Consider the following 18565-nt stretch of genomic DNA (forward strand, 5'->3'; position numbering starts at 1 on the left):
ATAAACTACGTAAAGTCCCTAATAGAAGATGTATCTGCTGTAGGATGACAGAGTCACTTCACTGTGTTGATAGTTGGTAAAAGTGGGTGTTGACTGTGTGCTCATTATTACAAAGCGCTCAGACAACTCAACTCCAGCCTGATGTGGAGTGTGTAGGGAGGGAGGGGAGAGAGAGAGAGAGAGAGAGAGAGAGAGAGAGAGAGAGAGAGAGAGAGAGAGAGAGAGAGAGAGAGAGAGAGAGAGAGTCTTAGGGTGTGGGAGTTTTGGGGGAATTCAGAAAATGCTGCTTTCAGATGGTTAGCCTGCAGCGAGAAAACTTTAAAGAAAACCTAGACGTAGATGTGCTCTGTCAAAGACAGTAAAATGACCCCCCCTCCCCTCACACACACCTCACAACTCTCCCCATGCTGTGCTCAGTGTTTGCCACTTCAGCCAAACGCTGAGTTGTCTGACTTTAGGGGAGACAAAAGAACCGCAGGAGAGGAGGGGGGACAGCAGGCAGAGAGAGGGGCGGGACAGCACAGGTCGCTTCTCTTAAAACATCAGCACTTCATAATGGACGATAAAGAAATGTAAAATAAACATTAGGCTACTCTTTCATGTGTCAGAAACAAAAACAAAAGAGAAAATAACCCCTCTAACGGAAACCACACACCATTCATTATTGGGGATGTTTGTTTTGGCACTATTTTGACTTTAAATTAAGTTAAGGATTCATGTATGAGACAGATGGTGGCAGAACAATTGAAGTTAGAATTTTACCACATGTTTTAAGTTCCCTTTATCTGACATTTGGACCACGTATGAGAGACTGAGGTGATCACAACTTACCAAAACAATGGCAAACTTCTCCTCCAGCTCGGTGGGGTCTGGCATCGGGACCTTCAGAGGCATGATGTGATGCTTAATCTCCGAATGGCCATCCACACTCTCTATGTTACCCATTGTGCCCCAGATGTGCTGAGTCCTCCGGTCAACTCGAATCCTTCAACTTTTTCCCAGTGATGATAATCCAAGTAAAACAAAGATCTCCGAAATATTCCAACAAATTCATGAACGGATCAATCCAAAAAATCCACTTTTCCAAACGGAGATAAATCGCTGACAGTGCAGTAGTCTCGTATAACAGTCCAAAAATGCCATTTACTCTTACTCACGCGTTTAGGTTTACAGTGTGTCCCACTGTAGTTTCCCTTCAAAAAACGTACTTTTTAAAAGTAACAATCAAAGTGCAGATGCTTTCTCTTCCAGAAAGTAGTTTTTAATTTGCCAGGCCAATCCATTACTTAAAACAGATTTCCCCTCGCGACAGATATCTCTCAAATGCACACCTAACCGTTACTTGAGTTGCTGCTTAACTTTCTTGGCTACGACGTGTTTCCATTCATTATTGTTGTGTGATCCTGATTAAAGTCTTTTGCTGTTGCCTCCACTCAGAGGGCAGTTTTCTGCTCTAGCCCCGCCCCCATCTAGGATAGGCGTCACTTCTGTTGGTTCAAAGACCTGTCCGTCACCACATCTCTGTTCCTCCACCCCTCACATCTGCAGGCAGGGTGCCCACATTGCAAATTGAAGGGTTGTCTGCACTTTATTGCAACCTGGTGGCCAGATATGAGTATGACATTTATTTGAAAACCCCTAAAATGTTATAGTTTAATATGTTATCAGTAGGCCTATGTAGTTTAAACAAAAACTTTCACAAAAAAATGAAATCACAAAACTGGTTTGATTCATGGGAGTGCAAACTTTAATCAACAATTTCAGCAGATAGATGATGAGATGTTCAAATAAGGTCAAAGCTCAGCAGTTTTCTTCTTCAGTTCTGACACTTAAAACACTTTTTTCTTTCCATCACCACAAATCAGTGCTCAGGCCTTTGTGGTGAGGGGACAACGGTAGGTCATAGGAGCTGTCCCACTGCTGGCATACAATATCAGCTTGCTTCTTACAAGGTCATAAACTGTTTTGCTTGTAAAATAAACTCTAAACATGGCCGACAGCTTCAGCCTGTTTCCTCTAGCGCCACAAACACGTACAAACACAAAGAAGCGCGGGTGCAGTAACACCGCCAATGTGTTTTCAGTATCTACAAAGTTTTCTCTTCATAAAAGCACAGTGATTTAGACTACTTACAGTATCATACCTAGGTTTTCAGTGGTAAATGTGAGGGTCTAGGTTTGTAATACTTTGATTTATAAAAGCAACTTCGATAAAGCTCTGGTTAAAGCATATAAAACTTATTTTGGAACATAATTTATAAACAGTGACAAACTGTGCGCAGATTTGTAATACTTAAGGCAATCATATAAACATATATAAACAAAGTAATCTTGGGAATTATTTTCAAAGTTGTAAAAAATAAAAATTTAAAGAAATTTCTTTCGTTGCGTTGGATGCTGTAAATCCATAACACATATCATACCTTAAGATATCGACAACAGCACAAGCCCTTTTTCTGAATACAATTCAAAGAGGGCTTTGACATGCTTTTGAACACATACAAACTTGGTAGGCTGTGCAACATAGTTGCATTATTATCAAATATCTATTCAGCCAAAATATTCTACTGAAGAATCTGTCCAGGACAGCACAATTTCACCACATATTTTAACACTTTACGGATGACAAGCTACATGTAAAGTTTTTTAAATACTGATGGTCTATTTTTTGTGGAGCATATATGTTGTGATTTTTTCTTCAGTGATGGTGGACATTTTCATTAAAGCTGAATACGCAAACACACAGATCACAGATCACAGAAGCAACACTTAACATTATATATTACTCAGAACGTCCCTTCCTTTAGTTGGTCTCTGCTACCAAATCGTACCTGGAAAAACAGAAAGGATACAATTTATTGTTCAAATGATCTTGCAGAAAGAAATATATGAACATACATTTGTTGACAGCTCTATTTTATACAATATTGATCAGAAGTTGTTTAAATTATTACCATTGTGTGACACCAGTCTTCAGGTCAATTTGGTCCAGGTCCAGCAGCAACTGTCGGCAACAAGTAACAGAAAAGAGGATGTTTAATGTCTGGAAATATTCAAGTCAACACAAAGGAATTTATGCGATGCTCTGAAATAACTAACTGCATTTCAGACCATTTTCTATACCTTGCCGATAAGCTCCCTCTCTCTGCTCATGAAGGAGACACTGTTCTTCACAGACAGGTCCAGTCTTCTCTGTGCAGACTCCTCCAGAGAGAAGTCAAAGTCAAACCTACAGAAAAAAAAAAAAAGTACATTAAAATCCTCACATTTTCTTCCCCATCATGAGTCTAATTTTCCTGTCTTACCTCTCGCTGAATTCTGGGTTGAGGTCTCTCTTCTTGGTGGCAGTCCTCCTCTTGGTGGTCGCCTTCTTGTCCGGCAGCAGGATGAAGGTGACATAAGGGTCTGCCCCGTCCTTAGAGCAGGCTGCCAGGGCTCTGTGGGATCACAGCAGCACATTTACAACATGTGTTGGTATCGAGTACTTCAGATAAAAAATGGTGATAATTAAGAAGTAACTGTTATATCGAGACCTGCAGGCGTGAACGGTGACGAATAGCTTGCTCTCCTCGATGGAGTAGCTGAGGGTAAGCTTCACCTGGCCTGCTGAGTTTGGGTTATCAGCCCTAAAGACACAGAGCAGTAAATGTGATTATTTACATCATGATGTCTTTAAATCTATAGGGAGAAATAGAATGAAGTAAAAAGGAAAATCATTGCACTAAAACAGACCCTGATATGTTAACAGTATAGTGGCTACACAATGGAGCATTAATGCTTGCATGTGTAACTCACGCGTTAAATCCACTTCTCCGTCTGAGGTCGAGATGAGAAGGAACCCATCTGGGAATGACTTCTTCTCCCTCAGTTCCTGCCTCCCCCGGGGCCCGACGACACACCGCCAGCTGAGTGTCCAACACCTGCAAGATACGGATTATTATGGGTTTGCTATCCTGGCTCCAAAATGGTGGAATGAGCTCCCCATTGAAATCAGGACAGCAGAAAGCTTACACACCTTCCGGCGCAGACTGAAAACTCATCTCTTTCGACTCCACTTCGAGCGATAGAATTACTAACAAAGCACTTATATACTAATAAAGGGCTGGCTTATCTAAAGCCAGTTGAGTAGCACTTGAAATGTTTTGGCTCTATGAAACCTGATGTAATTATATGATTCTGTTTTCTTCTAGGTTGTATCTTCTTGGTCGAATGTACTTATTGTAAGTCGCTTTGGATAAAAGTGTCAGCTAAATGCAATGTAATGTAATGTAATAGCTCAGCATGACATTGCTGCTGCATAATAATCTATTACTGGTCTTAATAAGGACTTTATTTTACAGATTATCCATGCAGCAAGACTTGAAATTGCCTGTGTTGCAACTTTTTTTGAAGGGGAAATCCAAAGTCAGTACTGGTTCAGAGATATATGGCATCTGGGGCTCAGAATGACTTTCAACCCCCATGTGTGTTGATTAACAGCTAAGAGCACAGATTCAAGAAAAGTGTGTAAAATGTAAAATTACTACTTTTGGTTTTTACACAATAGTTTTGGATGAATTTAACAATGAGTAATGTTATATTCCATATTATTCAGAGGAGCTGTAAGGCCTATGTTTTAAACCCCATAGTTAGTCATTACAGCTTTAAGAATACCTACTGAAAGGTCAAAGAATTTAAATGAATGTCTGTATTTATGTATAATTTGTCAAGATTTAGAAGGAAAGGAGTAACGTATGTCTGTGATGTCAGCAATAACATGTAGATTTGAGTGAACTGTAAACTGAGGCGGGTGTGATTTTTATGTACATCTCCATGTATGTTATATATTTGTGGAATAAATAAAAAGTTCTAAAAAGAAAAGAATACCTACAAAGCAAAACCCAGTTTTTCTAAATGCAAAGACATTGTGCAGGATATATTTTATCTTCAGTGTACAGCACATGATAGTACAGTACAGTATTCCGTGCAGTGCAATGCTGGTTTCATAAAGAGAAAGTGATACTGTACCAGTCAGGGCATCACTCACATGGTCACATATTGCAGCATATTGGTAGTGTAGATAAAGGATGAAATGTTGTCAGTACCTTGAGAGTGGCCCTCACTAATATCTGGCTTTCTGGCAGCGCTCCATCCAGATTAATCCAGCGGTCCAGCACTAAGCCTGGCTCCATCATCACCTCTCTGAGAGGGAGTGTGAAGGACCCGAGGGCCTGACCCCAGCTGTGGGACAGCTAGAAACAAACAAACAAACACAAACATCATGGAAATTACGACGTACTTCAGACTGCAATTCATCTTTAAGTTATGACATTATAAATAATATGGATGCTTGCATTGCGATGTTTATGTCTTTCACCTTCACTATGACTGCTTCATCTCTGGGGTCTCGAACCAGAAAATGAAAGGCTTCGTCCCATCGAGGGGATGTGGAACGCTCACAAATCTGAGGAAAGAAAATGCAAAATAATGCAATGACTTTTCAAACGGCATTATTCTTTTGTTGAATTCACAGTTTCAACTAAGAAGCCATAATCTTACCTTGGTTTTGAAAGAAAGACTTTTGAGGATAATCTCAGCCCCGACTTTAGGCTCCTTCCCATTCTTCTTCAGCTGAAAATGAGAATATTTTTATATAAAAACTGTACTCAATGGGAACTACACAATTTAAAGCACATATTACATCACCAGTCATTTCATATACATATGAGAATGCAGCTGTATTTTGTGGAAAACACTGCTACAAAAAGCAACTATTGTGCACACACACACACACACCATAATAAATAAATGGAGGCTGTGGCGCAGTGAACTAGTGCATTGGTATCCGGATCAGGGGGTCACAGGTTCAAACCCCACTGCAGTCAGCATGTCGTTGTGTCCCTGGGCAAGACACTTCACCCCAAATTGCTCCTGTGGGGATTGCCCACAGTATTGAGTATGTAAGTCGCTTTGGATAAAAGCGTCTAACAAGTGACATGTGATGTAAAATAAGAAATAGAGCCCCAAGGACCCATAGCTATGATCTCACCGGCAGGCCATGGGCACGCTCCACATACACAAACAGCACCGCTGCTGAAGGCACAACCTTGTTATGGTACGACTGCTGAGACTGAAACTGCAGGATCTGTAGGAATTATATCACAGAGAGACATAAAGAGTGAGAGTTTAGTGAGATGTAATGTGCAATAAGAATGTTGTGGTTAAATCTTCCTTTGCAACCCTACCAAGAAAGATGTGAGCATAAATCTAACAAATCTAATCTACACAAAGTCTCTCACTGTAAAACTTGTTCCTGTTCCTGTTTTGTAACATTTAGTATCTGCCAAAACACCAAACAACAAGGCTAGAAACCCCTGTAGGCTCTTACAGTAAAAGAAGCATCAATTTAAGGTTAGATATTTTCTAAGTTTGCTTTTTATTCCTCCCACTCAAATGGAAATACATTTAACTTGTTTACGATGGAAAGAAAACATTCTACTCAAGACGGCAACAGGATATGTTTTAAACTTAGTCAAGGCTTTCTGGCAATTTTAAAACAACTACAGTATTTTGCATGTGAGAACTGTTTATCCAAATAAAAACTGAACAAAAAATGAAGTTAAATGTTGAGAGTTAATATCTTACCTGCTCCAGTCTGGGTAGGTCAGAGACTCTGGGCAGCCACTCGAGCACCAGGTGAACTCGGCCTGACTTCACATCATTTAGAGTGTACCACTGTAACAAAAGGCACAGAAATGTCCAGGTTATGATATAAATAAAAATAATATTTGTTATATGATCTGTTCACTATGTGTCACTCACCATGTCCATGAATTGTGAGCTGATGATATCCCGTAGGTTAATCTTGAACCTGCAAAGAGAGGACGCAGTCAATACTTCCCTTTCACTTCATTATATCCCCTTTCAGATATGCTGTAAAGTTTGTATTTGTTTGTCCAGGCGCACCTTCCCAGAAAGTCATCCTGATCAATGTCCTTGTCAAACAACTCAAACTGGATCTCCTGACCAGGAAGCTGGGTTGAAATCACCTGAATAATAGAAGAAAAAAATGTCCAGGCTTAAACATAATCATCTTATTAGTCGAGTCGAAGAGAATTAAACAAAGGTAATACCTCATAGAGTTCATTCCAGATGGGGTTGAGGTTTTCTTTGATGGTGTGGCTACGGAACGTGATACCAGCCACACGGATCTTAACGTAGGGATCACTCTTTCCCTTCACCATGCCCCCCATGAAGTTGTCCTTTGCTATCAGGTTTTGGGCCTCCACCAGATGGATCCGCAGCACGCCCTGTGAGCAGAACAAGGGCAGGTAAGGTTACCATAGTGTGTGAGAGAGAGAGAAAGAGGCTGTTGGTGCTGCAACAGCTTGAATCTTTATTTTTACCTCAGTTGCAAACTCTGGGTCGGGTGTGGTCTTCTGTGGTCGTATTGGCTGAGGTATACCTAACCCACCGGGCCCCATAGGGTTCAGTTCTGAGGTGATACCCCCCTGACCTATCCCAGGCCCAGGGTTCACAGGCCGAGGAGAGGGAGTGGTAGGAGTGGCATCCTCACTAAGCCACAAAATCTAGGAGGAAACAAATAACCAGTTAATACATTAAATGCATGTTTCTCTTTTCTGTTTATGTGGACTGCATGTTCTCACAAGGATATGAGGATGAGGCAGAAAGGAGATGGTCTACTTTAGTTAAGCCAGGGCATGAGAAGGGGAGGAGTTAAGAGTTGCTGTAGAACTCCATAAACTCTCCAGTATCCCACATTCTTTAATTTCAGGGTGTCATGTTCAACAGGATCTAATTTCCATGCATAAAAGACACCCACACAGCCATTCATGGTACGTTTAATTTGATAGCCAGGCTTTGAAGGGTGGCTGTGGGCGTTATACTGAAACATGTGTCTGATAGTTTCCTGAGGCAAAAGCAGTCCTTTTGGAGCTGGTATGATTTCAAAGTCTTTTACACAGACACTGTAGCTGGTTTTATTCTTAGCAAAAGTCATGGAATTTTTACAACAACACCGTGTGACATGTGACCATGCAGAGAAAAATAGTTTGTGGGAGAAATACCAACCCTAAGAACAATTTTGGCGTAGATGCGGCTGGCAGAACCGGAATGCTCCAGCTGAAACCATTGGTCCATGGTGAGTTCAGGGGTATCCATTAGACGACTCAGAGGGATAGTCAGACTGCCCAAGGTCAGAGCACGGTCGTCATCTTTCACCTGATTTTAAAACACAGGGACATACATGTGGAGTTAGGATAAAGCAATGATCAGGATGGGAAAAGGGCCATGAATAGGTAAAAAAGTAAAGAAAAAAGAGAGTGTTATATAAATAACAACGAATAACAGGAAAAATGTATTAAAGTATTATGTGGTCTAATGACCATATAATTGCAGCTATAGCACGATCAATATATTCAATCATTAGCCATAATGACTTACTTGAATGTCAATGTCTTGTTTGCGAGGATCCTGAATAAAGAAGGTAAAGGCATCCTCCCACACGGGACTGTTGGTCCCATAGCAGGTCTGCAGAGGAGAGGGGACAACTCTTTATAATGCTCAGAGTTAGGTTCAATATACTAAGAAGATTATTTCATTACCTTGCTCTCTTTGGTTGCATCCTGTATAGAAATCTGCACCATTGGGCTCGGGTCCTTATTTCCTTTTCTCATCTACAACACGTAGAATAAAATGGATGTGGGTAACAGACAAATATGAAATGCACATCAAATGAAAGAGTCTGACATTCTAATGATCTTACAGGTAGTGCATTAGCTTGATCGAGATAGATGGCCAAGATAGCAGCAGATGGAGGGTCAGCCGTCTTACTGGTCAAGTTCTGGTTCTTCTGGATCACCTGGTGAGGAAACAATGAACACAATCAAAGAGCAGTGAGGAAAATGATCAACCAAGGGCCACAATTTAACTTTTCCATACAATAGAAAGTTGATAAAGAATGTATTAATTCACAGTTTGACAGTTTAAGATTGGTCTTATTTTTTTGGTTGATATTGGTCATATATTGTCTTTAAATTAAAGGAATTGTCCCTTAAACAAAAATACCTAAAGCATAAAGAAATACATTAAACCTTTGATCAAAATATGTCAAACCAACCACATAAACTCACATCAAACAATGGACATCAGGTGACAGCATAACATAAAGTCTGTACATCAAGCAGTCTTCATCCAACCCAAAGGTGCCCCCTTGGATTGGTTTTAGAATATTTGTTTGAATCTTGAATACTTTCTTTGTTTAACACTGACATATTTGAAACGTTACATTATCTGTTTTGTTTTCAATCTGTAAGTTGTTTTAATGTTCTTTTTTTTTGTCATTATCTCCTGGCAAGGACAGTAGTGAACAATAAACAGGGAATCTTTTCTATGAAAATAAAAGTTAAATTATAACTTTTGTGGGTGTCATCCTCCTCTCTCACTGCATTTCCTGTTTTTGAAACTGCCAAATGCCTAAAACAATATGGCATTTGAATCCAAAAATAATGCTCTGATCCTAAACAGTGTTTCAATGTTGTCCACATCACTACCCAAGCCCTGCAGCTGCTTCATCACCATTAAGATGCAGTTCTAATAGGCTGTTCAGCAGACTCACCTCACTCAGTCTGTCAGCAGAGGACAGCAGAGAGAGCCACTCCAGCCGGAGGTGAACGCTGCCAGATGGGACGTCCCTCAGGTTGAACCACTGTTTACAACAACAACAGATTCATTAACACACATCTCCTCTGGCTGATGTGTTTTAGAGAAGATTAGAGAACATCACTAGGAGGCCCAGGAGGTCTGCAGTGTCACATGCTAACAGGATTACGGCAGTATTCCTCAGATGTGAAACAACATAATAACTAGATTCTTGTGCTTGCTGATCATCATATGATGAACATTTTTTAATAAACAAACGCTTGAAATACTGAATCTGGGCTAACATAATGCAAACAAAACTTACATCATCCACAACTCTGGCCTTCTTTACAATATCAAGATCCACCTTGACCCTGAAAAAGAGAGAGATAAAGAGATATAGAGACAGAGAATCAATTAAGCAAACAATCAAAGATACTAAGGTGTTCAAAATTAGACAGAATCATGGCCCACCATGGCAATAGCAGAGATGTGAATGGCATGAGAAGCACATAGAGACCAAGTAAATGAATGAGAATGAGTAAGCTACCTCCCCAGGAAGTCATCCTGGTCTGGGTCTTTGTCAAAAACTTCCACTTCCAACTCCTGACCAGGTACTTCATGGACAATCACCTGACACACACACACATTTACACACACAAATAATTGGACAAAAACACACAACAGATATACAGATATAGATACAGCCACACATGGCACAATACCACAAGGACATGCAAACAGAATCACAAATGCAAGAAGTTTTCACTTTTGTGTTAAGTAGATGTTAATAGTTTAGTTTCTGTTCGACGGTTCTAATTGGATAAACAACAAACAAATGCATCCCTGCACAAGCTGTTTTTGCAAAAGCAGTTTTTGCAAAAGCTGCTTATCTTTAAAAGAGGACCTCCCTGCTTTCACAGAAAACAGATAACAGAACTGTTTCTCAATATGTGGCACAAGACTTAACCACTTCCCTACACAACCCCTATGAAGCTAGCAAACTAGCAGCAAGCTATAACTTGTACCACTTTAAATGCATCACTCAAACATCAAGCTCGTTTTTAGATGTATCTCTTATTTCCCCCTCCTCTTCTTACCTCATACATCTCCCTCCACTGAGGGTTCAGGTTGTTGTCCACATGATGAGAGGTGAAGATCTGTGTTCCTACACGCAGAACGGCATACGGGTCAGACTTCCCATCGATTAAGCCCTTGATGACCGTGTCCTTGGCAGTCAGGTCCTCAGCCTCCAACAGGTGGATACGCACGACTCCCTAGTATGTGCATACACATGCAGGAAAACACATGCACAAAGAAAATGTAAATGTAGTCAACTAGCTTCCTCACAAAACAAGGATCCATGTTTTTCACAATGTGAATTTACTGTTTGACTCTCAGGCTATGTGTTTGCAGCTTATATGCTTGGACAGTTTCAGTCAGTTTAGGTCCATGTTTCTCCAGGCCATTAAGACAGTTACCCTTGGGAGAGGGGAGCGGAGTTGCGCAACGTGCAGGTCGGCCACCAGGGGAATAGTAAGACGGTTGGGGAGAACCAGGTGGGAGGCTATTGCATCCATTATCATAGTGTCCGACATGGCACTGCAAATGAATGCGAGGATGATGATGGAGACACACAGGAGACACACAGACAAACAGACAAAGTCTATATACTACTGCTGACAATACGAACATGCATAATAAGCATGTTATTCATGTTCTCAGCAACAAAACCAACAAGAAACTCCCATTGGTTAAGATGAGGACAATTCTAAAGTAATACAATTAAAGAATAATGACACATTGTCATTTAAAGCATCACCAGAGAAAACCGGTGTGCAAGCAACAAATGTACACCTCTGACAATGCTTTTATTGTATTTTCATAAATGCATGGAGTCATAATATACATACTAAATAAGTACAATAATACCAATAAGGCATAAAGTTGTCAAGTTAAAGGTTGAGGGTGGCATTTCAATATTTTTTTCAATTATTAACATGCCATAAAAATAACAAAACCAACAATGTCATATTCTGTCTGTCTATACTTGTAACTCCTCTACCATATCTGTGATCCTCAGCCCAGAGGCCTTCAACTTCTACTAAAGACGTAATTTTTACAAAAGAGGTCACAAATATATACTTTCATTAAGGTTGAGTTATTCACTGAAACAGCTAGGAATGTAGTTTTTAAGCAGAAGTCAAATATGTATAAATAGTTATTTGTTTAGGACTATTTTCCCAAAAGAATTATCTAGCTAAACTCCTTGCTAGTGGAATCGATTCATTGCTGGTTTCAGTCTTTTTACAGGATGTGTTGACACAAACAAAAATATAGGATATGGCCACACTTCGCTTTACGGGATGTGAAAACACAGATCTGTTGATTAACCGAAATAGTTTCGCTCACATTACTAGTTAGCAACTAATGACCAAAAACAAAACAGACTATCTTTCTAATCAATCAATTCCGAAAAGTGCACCACCCACACCTTTCTAACTTCATCAGCTGACTTCACAAACAGGCACTCCTAATTCAAAAACGATTCGAAAAACAACAAACAGACGCAACAGATCAATGTGGCTGCACACTAAGAGTACACAGAGCTCCATCATATCAACTTACTTCAGCCCGGGGATATCTAACAGATTAGTCAATCCAGTCCAGTTGATGTCCAGTTTCTGTGACACAGATAAAAACAGACATTAGATAACAATGCAGTGCACAATCAGACGAGCTTCACTGGTGCTACACTTACAGGCTTGCGGATGAAGAACATTGTGATGGCTCCAACCAACGGCACATCTCCGATCAGAGGCTCAAGGATGACACGTAGCTTACCGTGAAGCTACGAAAAGAAAATATAATAATGAAAGGACGTTTCATGCTACTCAACTGTCGCTAATGCGTTAAGATTGTCTTAATATTCATTGTCATACCTGGACTCCTTTCACTCCAGCTTTGCAAAAGTACTTCTTGATTTCTACATTTATCTCAACATCACCGGCATAGCTGCAAGAAGAAGAACAGTGACACACTAGAGATACATGTTACCTAAGTGAAGCAGTTGATATGGTATTCAAATAGAGCTGTGTAAACAATGATCTGTTGACAAAGGATAAGCCCTAGCTAAGTGTCATAACTTCAAAGTTACTCAAAAATATGTCAGTGTCTGCCTTGACTGACTGGGTGCTTATAAACATGCAATATGATAGCAGCGATTCATTACCTCAGGTACAAATCCAACATAACTTGTCGCTTATCGTGTTCTGTGTGAGCCTTTACACCAACCACCTTCAAAGCCTGTGAACACAACAGCTGCTATTAAACAAAGAAAATAAGAGTGATAGACTTTGTGCAATAACACAAGCAAATATCCACATGAAGATTCATTCTCTGTGATGAAATCATCAACCTGTAAGCTTGTAATTCACAGGCTATAGTGAGACCAGCCTTCCACTGTATTTTCTTGGCTGTAAAACATTAACAGAATAAATTGCTGTTTTTATGACAGGCCATTCAGATACCTTGTCTCCTAGGTTGACCTTGGTGAAGCTGAGAGTCTGCAGATGAATGCTGGAGGCACGGATGGTGGGGGCAATGGTTTCCACCAGCAGCTTCTCCAGATACTGACCAATGAAGGGCCAAGCCTGCTGCAGGATCTACACGATAGATCATATCCAATGTATGTTATACATAAGATACATAAGATAGTATGAAGCAATGAATGAATACAAATGATCAAAAGTGGTTTATGTTTTTATCCGCAGTCATATGATTCTGTGAGCAACAATGCATGCATCTTTTATTGTGGCAAGGCACTGTCTTCCAGTGAATAAGAAATCATTATCAGAATATGACAGCATATCAAAGAACAATAACCAAAGCACACACCATAGTCACAACACACAGAATCTCTCTCTCCCTCTCTCCCTCTCATACACACTTTGCAATTCACAATGCCAAGACCACTTGTTTGAAATGTTAAGGCTTTTCAGAGATCGGAATCTAAACATTGAACAATAGCTCAGCCATTAATAATTCAGCAGGGCGGTTATGATGAAGTGAATTAATCAAATGCACCTCTCACTTTGGAGTCAAATTAAAAAGGAAAAACAATCGCTAATGTTTTAGTTTATGGGTCAATCATTTCCTAGGAGATTTTTCAGTAAGAGCATCTATAGCTATCATTGTGGGGAGTGAGTTGAATCAATGTTTTCACTCAGATCCCATTTGTGTTATCTTCAGCGTGTCAGTGTGAGGTGTAAGAGCGAGATGTCCTGTCAGCTACTGTTTACTGACCTTTTGACCTCTACACTCCCCATGAGACTAGTGATGCTAGTGGCGTAAACCTTAGGAGAGTATCTTATATTATTTATGATACAGTTATTGACATTCAGCTAGGAATTATGCATTATACAAGAGTGTAACTCCTTTTGTACTGTGTTGCTCACAGCCATCCCCAGCTCTTTTTATTTGCAGATTACTATTTTTTGTTCTTGTCAAATATAATAAAAGGTGAGAACATTTCAGGGCTGATGTGTGTTTGTTTACAACGGAGGAGGGGTAGTGTGAGCAGCTGAGTCACACGTCAGGAAGCCCGGAGGAGAAACGTGGGCTGCTGAAAGCTGAGTCCTGCAAATTGCCCTCCCATAAGCTGGGCTTCTGTCAATAAGTTCATTACATGTTTCCTTCCAGAAGGGTGCTTTGTATTATTAGTATTCATATGCACACTTGCCCTATCCTGATGCGAGGTCACTGTACTGACAAAGACAAAGAGCGCTGAGATATGATCTGAACCACTCTCTCTGCCTCTTAATTATACTGGGAGATAATCAGCTGGGATGGAGAGGCTGCAGCGGGAGCCGGGTCAGTTAAAGTCCACACAAGTTGTTTCCATACATAATATGAGGCATTGCAGCTACTGGGTTACTCAAGTGAAACGTCAACACTGTATCTTGGAATCACTGCTGTTTAAGAGTTCAGCTGAATGAAGCGAAGCAGTCCGTCTTCATACAAGCGTGTTAAAGAAGATTGTTGTCAAAAAGTAGTTCCTAATCATAATGTATGAATAAACAGCCATAGCTGCGCATTGAAGTCTGACAGGGGCATACCTTATTCAGCCACTCCACCTTTTCCACATCAGGAAAGTTGACCTGTGAACAAGAGAAATTGGTCAGGCATGAACTCAATACAACACTACCATAAAATGACCTCCAGCTCTGAGCAGAAGAGCTACTACTTGAGATGAATGTTATATCTGGTTGTGTGGAATGACCTGAAGTAGATACAGTGGTTCTAATTTAATTTTGGAGAGTCATTTTAGATCATGCACAATTAAAAGATGAGAAAAAACACAGGCTGAGCAACTTAGATGTGAGACAACATTTCAGGAAGCCATCAACTACGTGCACATCAGCCTTTCCTCTAAACCACAAAGACATGAGATCTGATGATAGGGTCTGTCATCCCAAACACACACACACACACACACACACACACACACACACACACACACACACACACACACACACACACACACACACACACACACACACACACACACACACACACACTGTTTATTCCCTCGTGCTCATCACGTGTTTGGAGCCGAATAAGGTCAAAGGCTGCTAGTGAAACAGGAAAGGGAAACAAAACAGAGAATCTCTCCTCCTGCTAGATATAAATATATTTTTCATAATTTTAGAATAGACGTGCATTTCACTGTCTACTAAGCCTAAGATCCCCTAGTTTCATTCTCTAAACCTTTCCACTCCCTCATCTGACATTTAAATATACATTCCTGAGTGCAGTTAATTCTCCAGGCACTGCACTTTAGGAATGTCTTAATATGGTGCTGGATTTGGATAGTAGGAAGATACTGTGAACAAAAAGGACAGTGTGCACTATGAGTGTATAATGGAGCAAAATGCTCTTTCTTTTTATGCGTGAATATCTTTACTTGATGAAGTCTGGATCCTACAATTAAACAGCAAGCCCCAACTAATGAGTAATATGCATGTAAGAGCCTATCACAGTCAGAGATGCAAAGAAACTGAGTTGCAGCTCAAGTTCCGCCTGAAGAGGAGGCAGATGTGACAGGTGAAACAAACATGCAGGCGGTGAGCCAGTGCTTACCCAGGGAGGCAAATCCCTTTTGGCTCTGAAAGCCTTCTCGGTGGTAAAACTCATCTCGTTGTCCAGGCGGTACATGGCAGACTTGAGCCTCATCACTTTCTCCAGTCGACTGTGTTTCCATCCCATGTAGATCATCAGCCCGAACAGCACTACACTGATGCTGAAGCCATAATATCCGGCCAGGTACACTGGTAGAAGAGCACCGAGACATTTTGCAAACGACCACAGCACACTCAGAGCTCGTTCACCTGGGGGCTGGCTGGGTAAGGCCGGGGCTGCGATCGCAGTGCCTTCGCTCATGCCAGGCTCTGCCTCCGCGGTTGGCATCGCACGATCCGTTTGAATTCACTGGCTCGAGCTGGCCTTCAGCTTCACTGCGTCTGTGACAAAGTGGCACTGAAGAATTACCAGCGTATTCCTACAGAACCCATCGAGAAATCACTTATAAACTGCGGGCTTCGATCGTTGAATTCATGATCACGGCTGTTCTCTGCTGCACCCCCCCTCAGTTCCGCAGGGCACTGAAGCAGGCAATTCCGACTTTCATTTACGTATAACGCTTCTCTCACAGAGCAGGGCAAAGCATAGACCAGGAACCGAGAGGGCGGGCTCTTCTTCAATCCCTCCTTCACAAGAAATCCAGCAAAAACATAAACCCTAGAATTAACTGAGCGTCATTCACCCACTCAGGTGGAGCGTATTGCGACTCATGTGCAAAGTGGATGACTGTTTATTTTAGCTCAAGACACCAAAGGGATTTTTTGTTAACTTATCATTATCGTGTTGACAAAAAAAACACTCCGCCCAAAAGGATGTAGACACTGCCAATGCACATGCTGCACAACCCGTTATCTTGTCCACACAACCGGATCAAACCCTGCCGCATGCGCAAGCGCTCATGTCCTCTGCAGCAGCTTTACAACTGAGCGTAACAGTGCCAACAGGTCTGTTGACAGAAAGGTGTAAGCTTCCTGCTTTATGGATATTCATTCATCAGCTGCCGTGGTGATAAGCGTCTTAAAAAGAAAATCCAAGCGGCAGAGTCGTGAGCTGCGCAAAAGGTCACTACGCAATGTTTACGCAGTACATTACAGGTCGGTCTACAGTAGCCCAGTTGAGGATTTGTCATTCAGGTGCATTTTGGGAGGTGGTTTTCCTTGTTTTTCATTCATAGCTTCATTAAGCTAAGCGTCTGAAACAGCAGGCCCCCTGGTTGCCTAGATACAATGCATTACAGCTGAAGGCTTATTTGCACAGAGGCCTAAAACGTTATCTAAATAGACACATGAGGACAGAGCCAAGCAGTCAGTTAAACACCAACAACCAGTAAGGGCCTAAAGGCAACCATTGAAACAGTAGGCTTACACATAATGAAAATGTCTTGATTTGATGGTTTAATAGGATATTCAGTGATAGGATTATATATTTCTGAGATTGTGTAATGCAACAAATGTATAGGCTGTAAAAGCTCTTTACATAATTGTGCAGATAAATCTAAATATTGTTGTTGTAAAGAGGTAGTAACAGCTTGGTGCTACACAACTACAATTTATACAATATGTATGTTGGCAGTAAACTGGTCAGTGATCTATCTGTAAAATGCCAATTGTTTGAGAATATGTTCTTATGCTTTATTAGTTTCTATTTTCTGCAGTATCATCATGACTCACTGGACTGTTTGATAGAAATCTGTAGCAATCACAAAAACGCCCCAAAGCGCACAGAAGGCAACTACAACACACATTTCACGTGTTAGGCTATACAACTAGGAACAATACATTATCATTGCGTCTCAATAATGAAACAGTTCTAATGAAAACAGCTGTTTTGTTCTCTACAAGCAGAAGTATCAGTCACAGGATGATGTGTTTTTCTGTGATGTTGAAATAATACATGTACAAAAATGAAACACAGGGCAAAGTTCAAGAACAGGTCTGATTCGTATTTTCCAATAAGTCTTTACATGGATTTAAAGTCAACGTTGCAAATGTATTAAGGGCAGCAAGAAAAAACTGTTAATTTGATAGACAAAATAATGTATATCCCTATGAATCAATAGGGACTCAGTACATTGTATGAATGTACAACAATTAGTGACTACTTTTCATGAAATAGCTAGCATTCCAGTTATCAATACTTTCATGCTTATGTATAGGCTAAAACCTTCCCCTCATGTAACAAGCATCCTGTATTTACCAAATGTGTTGAGTGAAGTAAGAGCTATATAGTGAAACTGCAAGACAGCCTATTTAAAGAGGATAATGTATACTCGTACAGCTCATTTCTGGGCACATACGAGAGAAAACTCACTGGTCAACAACTTGTGTTTTCAGAAGCTGCAGTTGCAAACTCAGCTGAGGCTATCTGAAGTGAGGATATTTGGATACCATTTAAGTACACATAGAAAGTAAGGCTATAAGAAGCTATATTTAATAATGCATGTTAAGTGTTTACTTGGCCATGCTGCCTCAAGACAACAGTTGTGTCATCTGTTGAACAGGCCTGTAAAAATCACTAACTTAAATTACATTCTGCCTTGAGTGATCGAGAAGATGTAAGCAGTGTTGAGTCTGTGCTCTTTGTGTTATAATCCTATGCTCCACTTTTTAGGTCACTGCTAAGAGACAGGATCTCTTGGAGCTTGGCCAGCACACTTTCATTAACACCACTTTAGCAAATGAGAAAACACAAGGGTCGTACATCTAATTACAGCTACAGATGATATTGTGCATCAGTCATTTATACCTGAAAGGATAAGTCATGTCCTGTTTTGAAACGGTGTTTTC

General features: G+C 40.6%; 2 protein-coding genes across 4 annotated transcripts in view; both read right to left on the minus strand.

Annotated features, from left to right (window-relative positions):
• The window catches only part of fmnl3 (formin-like 3), a 33470-nt gene extending 32076 nt beyond the window's left edge, over positions 1–1394 (minus strand). For all 3 annotated transcript variants that reach the window (XM_034086994.2, XM_034086993.2, XM_034086992.2), the window contains exon 1: positions 832–1394. In XM_034086994.2, the coding sequence (XP_033942885.1) occupies positions 832–945 (114 nt within the window). In that variant the 5' untranslated portion in view covers positions 946–1394. The remainder of the gene's footprint in view (positions 1–831) is intronic.
• Positions 1395–1724: 330 nt separating this feature from the next.
• On the minus strand, positions 1725–16798 carry esyt1a (extended synaptotagmin-like protein 1a). The gene is made up of 31 exons (XM_034087068.2): positions 15780–16798; positions 14756–14797; positions 13169–13303; positions 12871–12944; positions 12581–12653; positions 12400–12489; positions 12267–12322; positions 11120–11240; positions 10739–10915; positions 10189–10271; positions 9964–10012; positions 9616–9705; positions 8764–8859; positions 8603–8674; positions 8442–8528; positions 8070–8219; positions 7385–7567; positions 7112–7288; positions 6945–7027; positions 6801–6849; positions 6624–6713; positions 6028–6123; positions 5538–5609; positions 5356–5442; positions 5084–5230; positions 3795–3919; positions 3533–3625; positions 3305–3436; positions 3123–3228; positions 2954–3003; positions 1725–2830 (listed from the first exon to the last, which is right to left on the minus strand). The coding sequence occupies exons 1-31, from the start codon at positions 16104–16106 to the stop codon at positions 2803–2805; spliced, it is 3240 nt and encodes a 1079-aa protein (XP_033942959.1). The 5' UTR covers positions 16107–16798; the 3' UTR covers positions 1725–2802.
• Positions 16799–18565: the final 1767 nt, after the last annotated feature.

Source organism: Pseudochaenichthys georgianus, chromosome 7 (assembly GCF_902827115.2).
Source record: "Pseudochaenichthys georgianus chromosome 7, fPseGeo1.2, whole genome shotgun sequence".
NCBI lineage: Eukaryota > Metazoa > Chordata > Actinopteri > Perciformes > Channichthyidae > Pseudochaenichthys > Pseudochaenichthys georgianus.

What these genes read in the sequence shown, in the direction of transcription:
- esyt1a (XM_034087068.2), bottom strand. Translation starts at nt 16,106, where the DNA reads ATGCCAACCGCGGAGGCAGAGCCTGGCATGAGCGAAGGCACTGCGATC. An exon ending in ATGTTGGATTTGTACCTGAG is followed by an intron (nt 12,654 to 12,870) that starts GTAATGAATCGC and finishes TTCTTCTTGCAG; the next exon opens with CTATGCCGGTGATGTTGAGA. An exon ending in ATGCAACCAAAGAGAGCAAG is followed by an intron (nt 8,529 to 8,602) that starts GTAATGAAATAA and finishes TCTCCTCTGCAG; the next exon opens with ACCTGCTATGGGACCAACAG.